The sequence below is a fragment of the Pinus tabuliformis genome, chromosome 3_1 (genome assembly GCF_031772625.1).
Source record: "Pinus tabuliformis cultivar Carrire ecotype Pingquan chromosome 3_1, CPIR1, whole genome shotgun sequence".
In the NCBI taxonomy this organism is placed as follows: Eukaryota; Viridiplantae; Streptophyta; class Pinopsida; order Pinales; family Pinaceae; genus Pinus; species Pinus tabuliformis.
In genome coordinates this window covers 464,058,130-464,071,079 of record NC_142301.1, presented here as the reverse complement: position 1 = coordinate 464,071,079, position 12,950 = coordinate 464,058,130, and the positions used below count along the sequence as shown (strand labels likewise).

Here is a 12,950-nt window from a genome sequence, read left to right as displayed (position 1 = left end):
CTTTTTGGCTCTAGAGGTTTGACCTCGAGATTTCTTGGGATATTTCCTTCTTCCATTGGGATATTTCTTGCGATCTTTGTAGAACTTTTCTTTGTATTCCCTTTTTGCTCTTTTCTTGGCCTTTCTTCTTTTGACCAAAGGATCATCTGCTATAATTCCATATTTACTGCGAATGGACTTTTTGTCTGGGAGTCTAGAGATTTTTTCCAAAGATTTATTGACTTTGGAACTGGTACACAGACTTACCAGGGTCTTTGTGATATGAGCATATATTTCTCGCCATGTGTATGACTCAAATGGCAATTGAAAGACTTCTTGTAATCTGATGTAGTCTAAAAATCTGGATGGGCGTGCTACAAGATAAACTTGTTTCCATAGTAAGTTCTTTGAATCTTTAACCTCATAGATTCGCTGCATCCAGTCTCTATGGAAGTCTTCAAACTGAGACATTTTATGGCATTTCAGATTCATAAGAATAACCTCATTCTTATTTGTGATTTTTGTCTCACTACCACACCAATGTTCAAGGATCATTGATGTCAATGCTCCTATCATGTTGCTGATAGTGGTGCCATCTGGATTATGTATAACATCTCCATTTTCATCTTTGAGAACTTCTTCTTCCATTTTTTCCATGAGTTTCGGAGATGAATCTGTCTCCCACCACTTGAGAAGTGTACCTGTAAAGCACTGTATGATTGTTCTTCAAGCATCAATCTCACTTTTTCCCCTTAGACACATAAGTTTGTATTCTGTGTACATCATGTCTATGAGCTATGTGATTTGACCAACACTCATACTGGCAATGTTCCATTCTCTATGAGATTCTGGGAAAAAGGAATGGGCTTCAGGGAGCTTACCTTTGCCTTCAAGGTCAGGTGTTGGATATTTACTAAACCTATGCTCAAGAGGTTCATAAATTGGAAAGATCTGAGTGTCAGAATTTTTTTGTTCTTTTTCCTGTTCTTCTTCTTCATCCTTAAATAAGGATGCAATGGTTATTTTTTCAATAGCCTCAGATTCTGAGGAGGTGGCTACTTCTTTTGGGAACAGTGCTGGAAACCTGTTGACAGGCTTAACAGGATCCTGCATCTTTATATTTCTTTTGAAAAGAAAGGAGTTAGGAACTGGTTTTTTTGTTTTTGACAGATTCATCTTGTCTACCTTATTGGTTAAACCAGTTATAAGACTCTTAGCTGTATCCCGATGATCAAATAATTTATCTTCTACTCCTATTTTTGATAAAGTTTCTATAGCATATGTGCGAATAATAGTGGAATCATACTGTACATTATTCAAACACTTATTTACTTCATCTATTGATACTTGGACAATATCAAAGTGTTCTTTCACATCTGCTGCTTTGACTATATTAATTTCTAAGCTTTTCATTGCTATGTTTGTCCAATTTAGCTGCTCACTTGCTTTCTGTATTCTGCCATCAATGCCTGAGGCATTGTCATCTTTCTGCACAAGTGGGATAGCTTTTGCTGCATTTTGGTTTTCTCCAATAACAATTCCTTTGAATTGAGGAAATGTTGATGGAGTTTCTATTTTGCTTCCATCTAATGCAGTTCAATCATGTTTATTATTTGAAGTGGCTGAGGATGACCTAGTTAAAACATTTACTGGGGAAACATTATCTTTCCATGAATAAAAATATATCCATGAATTAGTAACTTCCATGAAATGCTTCTAATCTTCAGCTAATTCTTTTTTCTCTTGAGGAGTATCAGTTTTGTCAAATTCTTTTGCTTGGGGATTGGTGAACAAATCCTAATTAAGCATTTCTTCCATCCATTTAGCACTTATTTCAGACTTTAAACATCCATCCATAAGAGAAAATAATTTGTGCATCTCCATCACAACAGGCTTTTTGCAGTCCTAAGGGACTGGACAAAATCTACATGCAGGGATAAGGCCATTTGCTTGCTCAAGGTGTCCTAGACCATATCTGGGCTTAGCTGGTCTCATCAGACTCATCATTTCAGTTAGTCTTGGATCTTCTCCTTCCAAAGTAATGATCTCATGCATCATAAGGACATGATCAGACTCTTGTTCATGAGGAAAGGGTATGTCTGAACATTTAGGATTGGGGCATGGATTTATAGAGGTTGATGGAGGAGCTATGCCAGATCTAGGATTATGGTTCGCATGAATTGCAGTTTCAACAAGCGTAAGCAAATTGACAATATTTTGGCATTCTAAACATTTAACTTCAAGGGAGGCGAAGTTAACAATCTGTGCAAATTCAAAGAGGGAAATATGTTTACAAGAAGAAGAACTGGAACATGCAGTATCTACAGTAGAAGGGTCTCTATAATATTTAGAATTTTTATAGGCTTGTCCAATACCTCGGCGATTTATGGTAGATCCTCTGGGAAAGGATAAGACCGCAGAAGATTGATTTTCCTTAATATCTGCAGAGGTGATTCTTTTTGGAATGAGAGGCTACGGGTTATGTACTACCCAGTGTTCAGGGAAAGTCAAGTCTTCCCAATGAATTGTTTGATGCTCGATTTTCTAATTTTTAGCATCAGTCATTACAACAACACTTGACTTGGAGTCATGACTGGGTGTATGGCGGATGGCTGGCCATAATGTATTGGTATGACGAAAACAACCTTTTGTTTGTATGGCAATATTATTTCTCTTCTGATGCATATTGAAACCAGTGGTTTGGATTTGAAGTTGTAGGATCTGGTCAATGGTTTCATCAAAAGTATAGATAGAGAAATTCGGGAAACAATCAAAATAGACTGGGCCATGCGAAAGTGGTGCAACAATTCCGCCAATCAAGGAATCAGTATACTTGTTATGTGTAAGATCTCTTACAGCGGCTAACACAAAAGTATTTAATCCTTGATGTACGAGAGGGCTGATTCCTATTCTTATGCATCCTAAATGCAAATATTTAGTGTTCAGCGTTTTTGCCTCTGCGTGTAAAGCTTTGGGATTTAATAAAGGTATGGTCTGAATAACATCTGAGTTTTCTTGTACTTGACTAGCAGACTCTTTTATGCTAATCCTAGTGGCAGCTTTTAAATGAAATACATAAATATCATTATATACTTCTGAGGGAGTTGTGGCAGGTAATTCCCATTGGGCAGATCCCTGACTTTCTTCATACTCAAGTTCAGCTTGGTTTAAGACATGACTCGAACTTGAAGCAAACAGATCTCTTAGTAGATTTTCTTCAGCCAAGATTCTCTCTCTTCTAATTCATGGAAAGAAACATATTTTCGAAATTAATTCATTCTATATGAGTTCACGAATGTAAAACTTTGCTCGTTTTACACAATATGTAATCTACATTAATTAAATTCAATTTATAAAAAGACCTTACCATAATTGTTTACCATTCTCGTAAGAGGGAGTTCCATCATACATAAGTAATCAGCCTTAGCGCGTGAGATTAATTGTATAGAATTCCTTAATTTTGCTAACTTTTCAGTCATTTATTAACTGTCATTAGTGATCCAAACATCGAAGCAATTGTAGTGAAATGGTTGTGAATGATGATGTTATTATTAAGTTTGTCTTGGTAACAGAAACTGCGTTAAAAATTGAATTTGCCTTACAATGCACCAATTCTCAGACATCGTTTTAGAATGATTCCAACTACTACTAGCAATGAATCATAGTTTTAGTTGGAACTTCGGTAATGGATCATGTTTCTTATTAAAAAAATCATTTTCTTGCTTGCAACAGGCTTGAAGGATATCGGAGGTTTCCAAATCAACCTGTACATGCAATTTGTTAAATCAATTTCTCAAAATTCGACATAAATCGGTTGAAAAAAAATATATTTTCAGTAACACATCAAACTCCATGAATCTCCTCCCAAACTTTATGATCAATGCTTCTGTCAATGGGATCGCTGAAGTACATTTTGGGTTTTCTTTTAGTGACTCCATCAATTCATCATAGGGTCAAATTGGGGCTTTTGCTTGCTCCATCAATCCATTCCAGGTCCCAAATTTAGATTTAGTGAGCGATGGGTATCAAGAGACAACATAGAATCTAGAAAGAAAAAAAGGAGTGAGAAAACGTAGGTCCCATACTAGTGGCCACGTTTGCTAATGCTATTCACTATTTATGTGCTCAGAGAGGACGTCAAGGCCAATGATGATGAATCCCTAATGCCCATTCCGCGGTCATCAGACACATTCAAACCTGAAGGTGGTGATCGCTTGAAAGGCAAAAAGGAATAAAACACACCATGAACGTGCACTGCCTAGTTACAGTCTGTGCGTGGAATTATAAACGCAACCACGCTGTATCTTCTGAACTCCTGGCCAATCCGCGTGAAAATCTGGGCATACCTACCTCCTAATACTTCCCAAAATCTCAAAATTCTACGGGCTCCTCAACGATGGACATCGTACGGGACATGAAGCGCAGTGTCAATGGGAAATTTTCATTGGATTCGTTTAGAAAGAGCTGGATGAAGTTCAGCCATGGGACACAAAGCTCTTTTGAGCCCAGCCGGTATGTGAAAACATACATGAGATTTAGCTTCGGGAGGCAGTCTTCTTTGGATCCCAATAAAAGGAATAATGAAGATATAGACAAATTGAAGATTGACAAATCGTGGGTTCCGGAGCAACTCGATGCTACCATGCAGATGTTTTTCGCCTGCAATGGGGATGTCAAGGGCGTGGAGGATTTGTTGAACGAGCACAAGGTGGATGTCAACAATGCAGATTTTGATGACAGGACGGTTCTGCATGTGGTTTCCCACAAAGGACATGTTGAGGTAGTGAAAGTGTTGCTGAGAAGAGGAGCCAATGTCAATGCCCGGGATCGCTGGGTAGCACGGTGAGCAATTTATCATGCTCATGCCCTTTTTTAATTCTTACTAGTATTTTCAATTTTGATTGGTCTGTCTAGAGCTACCAATCCCAAGTCCTCAATTTAGAATCAATGTGTTACAAATCCATTTTACAAGTCCTTAACTCAGAATCAATGTGTTACAAATCCATTTTGAAAATAACTTGTCCTGACGATGAACCACACTGGTTGGTTCGAAACGCGTCGACAAAAGATTGATTATGTGATTTTGCCGAAGATTTTCTAAACAACTGTAGTAATATTTAATCTCTCAATTCCTCAATGCAGAATCAATTCAAAATCATTGTGGTACAAAATTATTTTAAAAATAGTAGTCATTAATTTCATTTAGAATGAAGATTATTAATCTATAAATATATTTTGGTACAATACCATGACTTGTTAATAGGGCATGCTCCAAAATCTTTAACTCGTGTTCATATTATATATGTTTTTTTAATTAACCAATTTAATTAAAAAAAAAGAAAATGCTTAACTATTTTTTCAATATCTCATGCTTAAGAAATCTATAGCTCATTTCATATGAATTTTTTTTAATTAATTAAATTAAAAGGGAAAAATGGTCTTAACCATTTGGAGATAAATCTCAAATATCTTCAATTTTTTATTTTACATATTAAATATCTTAAAATTTTAATTGTTAATTTTTTCTTCAATATTTTTGACAAATTATGTGGTAAAAAATGTCATAAAATGACCATTTCATTTATTAGTTAAATTAGACTAACATGGTTGCCATCCATTGGCGGAACTTTGTTAGCCTATATTCTACAAGACCATCTATAGCATTGTAGCCCTTATTCAATTGTGGTGAATCAACCATATATAGCCCTTATTCAATTGTGGTGAATCAACCATATATACCATTTATAGCATCCGTAGCCCTTATTCAATTGTGGGAACTCATTCATATCTTTCAAAGTTCAATAATTAAACTAAGCCGCAAAAAAACGGCATCTATAACGTGTGTAACCCTTGTTTACATGTGAGCGCTGGTTCATACCTTTCAAATTTCAATAATTAAACTAAGCCGCACGGAACACTAACTATACAGCCTTGTTAACTCATAATTTCAGATAAAATAATAACTTGAAATAATTTCAGATAAAATAGTAACCAAAAAAATTATGATAAATACCCGTAATTCCAAAATGATAGTAAATTCTACCACAAACTAATACTTAAAAATGGCCACCATAATTATTAACACAGCCTATAATTTAATTTAATTTGATGTGCAACAATAATGACTGCGTGATATAACTGCATGTGTAAAATACTAAATAATCAAATGACACTGCCAAAACAATTGTCCGTCCATCACTATAACCAAGTGAAAGGGCAGACAACATACGGATCAATTTTCAAAAAGTATAATAAAATGGAAGAAGAATCATATCATTATTATTTTAAAAATCAGGATTTCCTCTCCTCGAGAAATTAGCGACGCATTGATTACGCAAGTTTTAAACACTTCTAAACCTCAAGAGTCCTTCATGTAGATAAGCAATGCCATTTTTTAATGAGTTGAATTTAATTAGAATATCGGTTTAAGAATATTTTAATATTTAATGTTTATTGAACTTAATTAAATTGCTGGTTTAAAACTATATTTTGTTGATTTAAAAGTAAAAAGTGAATTGCTTGACCTGCCTTTTGTCATTTAAGATATTAAAATCTAAAATATTTTTGAAATTAGAAATCTATCAATTAAAAATATTAGTGTATCACTTGACCTGCTTTTGTCATTCTGCCTTGTCACTACCACTCTGTATATTAAAATCCAGAATATTCCTGAAATCCACGAAAATCCCTTCCAATAAAGCCATCGTCAATATCAAAATTTTAAAAATTCTAGAATAACTGAAGTCACCGGAAAAGGAACTCAAACTCTTGAGGCACAACCTCCAATTTCTCAGCTTTCAAAGCAGGTTAGGGTTTTGCGCCCTCCTGGATGTAAACACCTGTAGCCCTATATAAATAACAGATCACAAATGCAAACACACGCGAAGACAGTAGAAAGAAGCAACTTCTATATATATATGCAATACAATGATGTGTTTCACACAGAGTGAGAGTTTATGCAATTTATTTAAAATCCATATGGAACCTGCAATATCTAAAACGAATTCAAATACTATTATCTGCAAACCCAGCATTCGCGTATTCTGATCTCAGAAAGTGGCCTTGTTCAGCGCCGTAAACGTGACGGAGGAGGACGACTGGTCTATGCTATACGAATCGTATTGCAGGAAGAAGTGCGCCACAAACAACCGCGCCACCATCACAACAATGTCCTTGCCCCCACACTGCTTGTTATCAGCGGACGTTTCATCCGTTTCGCGGCCGTTGGACCATAGAACGTACTTGAGCATCTTCTCCCCTTCCGGATCCATGAACCGACGGGGCACAAACTCATCCGCTCTATCGAACAGCTTGGGATCCTTGGTCGCAAAAGGCTGGTACCCGCCCAACAACTCTCCCTTCTTCACCGCATAAAACCCGTCGTGGGTTTCCACAGCAAAATCCGTCTTGGCTCTCGCGTACTGCAAAGGCACAGGCGGGTCAATCCTCAGCACCTCGTACACAGTCGACCGGACCAGCGCCATACTCTCCAGAGCCCTCCCGTTGAGGCTCCCCTGTGCCCTAACGGCTACGCGAACCTCTTCTGCCAGATCTCTCTGCAGTTGGCTGCCCGCGCGGGCAATATGTTTGACGATACTGGGGAGCATAATTAGCATTCCCCCAAAAGCGTTGAAAGAGATGTTAAACAGGAGATCATGGCAAGCCTCCGCTCTTTTCAGTCCGAACTCTTTCTCGGCCTTGTCCAGGGCCGAAGCCGCATGTGTCCACAGAAATTTAAAGAGCTTGTCGTAGTAGCCCTTGACGGGCCAGAAGGGCAGACGTATTGAATGGATGGTGAGCTCGTCCACGATCTTTGGAAGGACGCCCGAGCTCACTGTAGGAGCGAGCTGAGGCGCAAGCCACTTGATAACATACGAAGGGCCGTCGGTTCCGAGGCCCTGAGTTAATGGGTCCGCCCCCGTTAACGACCGGCAGAGGAAATTGAATATAAATTGCTCAATCGGCTTGCCGAAAGACGCCTTCCCGCCGCTCCCCATTTCTTTGTCGACAGTGGCGCTGAGCTCGTCGAACGCTCGGGAAAACTCCTGGAAATATCTGTCTCGACTGCTTCTGAGAACCTCGAAACAAAATCTCTTGAGCTTGCTGTGATTCTCCTCCGAGGGGTCCAGGTATACGGCAACACGATAACCTCCGGTGAAAGCAGTACTGGGCATGTAAGTGCCGGTGAGCACATTCTTCTTCTCTACCTTGCTCAGATCATAGAGCACGGGGAAACTCTTGCCGTCCAGCAGCATTATCACTCGCGAGTCCCACACGATGGGCGGACCTGGCGGCATATTGACCTTAAACACCGTGCTCTTGTATCTGTCTATGCGGCGCTTAAAAAACTGATCGACTCCTGTTACGAAATATTCGAATCGATCGGCAAGAGCGCCCAGCAGTGGGGGACCGTAACTTCCAGGGATCTCCTTCACAGGACTCGCCTTTGAAGCCATGCTCGCCAACATCTGCACCCTATCCTCTTGCACGAAATTCAGAAAGCTTACACCAGGGAAAATAAAATCGTTCTAGATATAGATGAAATACACAACGTATGAAAATATTAGAGACTGTTTTGGGCTTTACCTTCACAATTTTCTAAGGGCTCGTTTTGTTTCTATATCTGACTATCTATTTGGATGCCCTTATCTTGCAGGACCTTGCGTCTTACCGATGTGAATTCTGTTTATTTATAATGCAAAATTTTCGTTGCTTCCATTGATAAAGTGTAAATCATGAATTTACTAGGTTTAGGATGGGAGTTATATATAACAATAAAAGCGGTTTTGTGACTTAACTTTAAGAAAACTAAAAAGTATTTTATAAATTATTTTTCCACTCCACATTAACATTAATTCTACCCTCACTCTTAAAAAAAATTTACATTTTGTTTTTAGTCTTTAAGCATATTTTCCTTATTATATCACATGTTTCATGAAACATAAAATGCCAACCTCAAAGCTATCTTTAAACATATTTTCTTATCATATCACATGTTTCATGAAACATAAAATGTCAACCTCAAAACTTACAAACCACATCTTTCACCTAAAATGTCAACCTCAATTTTGTTCTTTTAGAGGGCATCATTTGGAAAAAACGAAAAAAATGAAAAACCATTACTTGGACCAGAGAGAAAAACAATTACTTTTCGCGATGAAATATCATTCACGATGCATACGATCTACATTAACCAACATTCACTCCAATGCTTCAAAGGGATCGGGATTTTTCGCAGTACCGTATTTTGCCGAAACCTTTAAAATGGAAGTGTGATTGCACTTTGGATGGCCTCATTAACCCTGTCACTTTTAAACACATGGGATGTCATTACATTTCAACCTGAGGTACAAGGTTATCATAATTTTGGTTACTTTATTTTTCTAAAATTTTGATAAATTTCTTGAATTTAAAAATTTAAATATTTTGATGACTAATTTTTCATAAATAATTTGTTAGGGTAATTCTTAAGAGTATATTTTGTAATATTTTGAAATTTGAATGATGTAAAAAGGGAAAAGTTACATTTCACATTAATTATTAATAACTAGGAAAAAAATTTAAAAAAAAAAATGAACATAGTATCCATACAATAATGACAATGTGTGTCTTGAAAAAATAGGAAAGAAATACCATTTATACATTAAAGTTATTCTCTACTATTTTATAAAACACAAAATGAGAGTATACTTATCTATAAGTTGAGGTTTATGTTCTACTCTTTTTTAATTCAATTATGAAAATACAAATACAAAGAAATGGACACCAATATGGCATTGCATCTCACAATGTACTCTAAATGATTGTTACAAAATATTCCATGTTCTAAAAAATCTCATTCCTAAATGTTTTAGGGAACTATGAAACAAGTATAATACTAAAGAATGGAAACCTTTCTTCTTTTAGGGGCCTAGAGCTTGATTATCCCTTAGAGTTAAGGATTTTGCATCTTCAAAATTTAAGTAGTGGTAAGGTATTGGATCTTCTAAAATTTTCTTAAAATTCCACAAGTGACTCTCCTTATCTTTGTGAATAGTGAGGGGTTAGGATTTTTACATTTTCAACCCTTAATTAGTAGGAATACTTTAGAACTTTTAAATTTTTCTTCAAAGTCCACATTCCATAAGTGGTTATCCCCATATGTGTTAGTGATTGGCATTTATGTGGCTTCTACCTGATACCATGGTGGTCAACACCATTGGTTCTAAACACTAATTTTAGAAATCTCTACCTACCACTAAAATTGGGCCTTACAAGCCAATTCCTCCATTTTTTCCACCCATAAAATACTAAGATAGATGACAAATTATAATCAACTTTTAAAAATCTTAATCAAAATTATGAAATATAAAAGATAATATAAATGTTGTATATCAAATCATTTGAGGAACTAAATTTTGTGCAATTCTTTTAGATATTATAAAAGGAAAACAAGTACTTGTAAAATTAATATTTTTTAAACGTTTTCTTGACCTTTACTCAAAACTTCCATTAATAGTGTATTTTTTTCCATCAATCTAAAGACGCATTGACTCTTTATCTTATACCATTTTTCAACAAATTTGATGTCATTTTCAAACAAAAATCCAAATATAATGCAAAGTTCTTTTCTAGGAAATTTTGTATTAATAAAAATAAACATCATATATTATTAAGATCTTTAGTATCTTTCTTATAATTGAATTTTCTTTACTATGTTTAAATTAAAATAATATAACCCTAATCAGGGTGGATGACTATGTGGCAATGGAGTTTGGGGGCGGGAGAAATAGGGGGCACCTGCCACCCTCCCACCTCCTAGTGTTTTTGATAGGGGGTAGCATGGTCAACCTACCCGATGCATGGTGCATGCTAATTTAATTGTCATTCATTTCAATGATCGACCTCCCATAAATCGTTTGTTTTGTAATGAGAATTGTTACTGCCCAGAATATATGTTGCACCAGGAATCCTTCGTGGTTAGTAATGGGATTATTCTTTCAGTTGTCTCATGGTATTAGCATGATTATTGGTTGTTTTATGAGAAGGGTTTGCCAATCTTAGGGGGTGGTGGGGCAATGCCTAGGGATAGTATGCAAGCCATCTAAACACTTTCCTCTCTTAGTTTAGTTGTTTGCATGGGTCTCTAATTCACAAAATTGGGCCATAAATTGGGTCCTAAGAGAATTCATGATGTGTCACTTAGTGAGTTTCACTAGATTTGGAGTGGGAGCCTATTGATGTCACCATTCTCTACTCCACACCTCTAGCCTTATCGACTTAGTCAATCTATGACAATTCTTTCTAGGTACCTACTTTTATATTGAACCCTATTCTTTGTTTCTTTTTCCCTATGTTTGAGTGGATTAAGTATGCCTACTTTCTCTTTACTTTCCTAGGAGTTCAATGCGTCATAAGTATGGGGTTTTCTTAGCAAGCAGGTGCTCTTGTCTGGATTATGTCTTCTGGACAGGGAGTGAGTTGGCCTTGTTTTTTGTGCGGCCTCAAACTGTGTTTCCCTTCCTTCTTCTTTTGGTTCATTTCAAGTATTGACCTATTGAGTGTTACCTACTTGAGCTCAAACTTGTTGGTGGTCTGCTTTCTTGATCAACTTCGATCTTATTGGCCATTATGCCTCGACAATGCATGCATATCTGAAAGGAGGCTACTATTAAGACCTACGCTATTTATACCTACGCTGCTAATAATAGGGAAATATATGGGAAGGAGATGTTTTAAAGGTAAATATTAAATTAGTCATAACTATTACATAATTAGAACCAAAACTTAAATCAAGCATAATAATGAGTTAGGAGGATAGTTTTATAACATGTTAAAACACTTATCACGAAGGTAGAAAAACATGGTGGAGATATAACAATGTCTCAAACTAAAGTGTCATTATTCATTGTAGTGCTAGTGTTATTATTCATTGTAGTGCTATTGGATACATCTACTACTATGGCCCAAGCTCAAGAGGTTACTATTATTAGTAGCGTAGGTGTTAATAGTAGCCTCATGAGGCTACTATATACTACTATGGCCCAAGCTTAGGAGGCTACTATTATAGTCCCCTCCGTAAAACCACCTAGCATTCATGAGGAAATTTGTAAGCTTAAAGCCTACGCTGCTAATAATCGCTAGATGTATTTTGACTCTAAGATTATGGAGGAGGTTACTAATTGGGTTCATGACCCTGGTCATACGAGGAGAAGATAGTTTCAATACCTGAATTCCATTACCCTCCATTGACAGATGAAAATGATTTTTTGTCGAGTCCCAAAAGAGAAATTCATGAAGATTGAAATGAGGTAATTTATTTCATGAATGAGATCAAGTGGGTGCAATGATATCAACATTCATGCTTGGCTAGCTTGGATGCCCAACTGTCACATCAGGAAAGTCACTTCCAATGCGACTTAAAACCTTTGCTCCAATTGGTACACATGCACAAAATCATGCACTAGTGACTTCCTTTGACTCCTAATCTTATAATATGTTTCTTTGTAGTTTTTGATGATTATATATGCAACTCTATTGCAATTACTTCGTGTAGTTTTCAGATCTAGATTTCTATTTTTTATATACTTTCTTTAAATTACCGATCAATAGATCTAGTTTCCTTTATGATAAATTGATATCGGTAATAATTTAAATGTAGTTGATGAAGAAGATGTAATCTCAATTTTTGCGAAAATACAAACCTAACTTAAAAAAATGATAAAAATTAATATAATAATTTATTTCATAATTAATTACTTTATTTTTAATTATGAGTTAAGGATGTAAAGTTATAATTTACATGGTACTAAATTTAAAGTAGAATGTATATTATGTTTTTGGTTTTGTATATTTAATTATGATAGAAAGATTTATTGTATTTTTTTCATGAAAATATAGATTAGTATAAATAATGGTAAAAAAAAAATTGGTGAATATTTTATTGAATATGATTATGTGTTATAAGAATGATGATTTCTTATTTTCTTTTA

The 12,950-nt window shown here is 36.0% G+C and overlaps 2 protein-coding genes across 2 annotated transcripts; one reads left to right on the top strand and one right to left on the bottom strand.

Moving 5' to 3' along the window:
- The first annotated feature begins 4,375 nt into the window (after nt 1-4,375).
- LOC149187760 (uncharacterized) lies at nt 4,376-4,825 on the top strand. Its single transcript, XM_089409752.1, has one exon. It carries the CDS (start codon nt 4,376-4,378, stop codon nt 4,823-4,825), a length of 450 nt encoding a protein of 149 aa, XP_089265878.1.
- Nucleotides 4,826-6,654: 1,829 nt separating this feature from the next.
- LOC149187759 (allene oxide synthase, chloroplastic-like) lies at nt 6,655-8,695 on the bottom strand. The gene is made up of 2 exons (XM_089412880.1): nt 8,566-8,695; nt 6,655-8,454 (listed from the first exon to the last, which is right to left on the bottom strand). Exon 2 carries the CDS (start codon nt 8,445-8,447, stop codon nt 7,029-7,031), a length of 1,419 nt encoding a protein of 472 aa, XP_089269006.1. The 5' UTR covers nt 8,448-8,454; nt 8,566-8,695; the 3' UTR covers nt 6,655-7,028.
- Between the last annotated feature and the right edge of the window lie 4,255 nt (nt 8,696-12,950).

What these genes read in the sequence shown, in the direction of transcription:
- LOC149187760 (XM_089409752.1), top strand. Translation starts at nt 4,376, where the DNA reads ATGGACATCGTACGGGACATGAAGCGCAGTGTCAATGGGAAATTTTCA.
- LOC149187759 (XM_089412880.1), bottom strand. Translation starts at nt 8,447, where the DNA reads ATGTTGGCGAGCATGGCTTCAAAGGCGAGTCCTGTGAAGGAGATCCCT.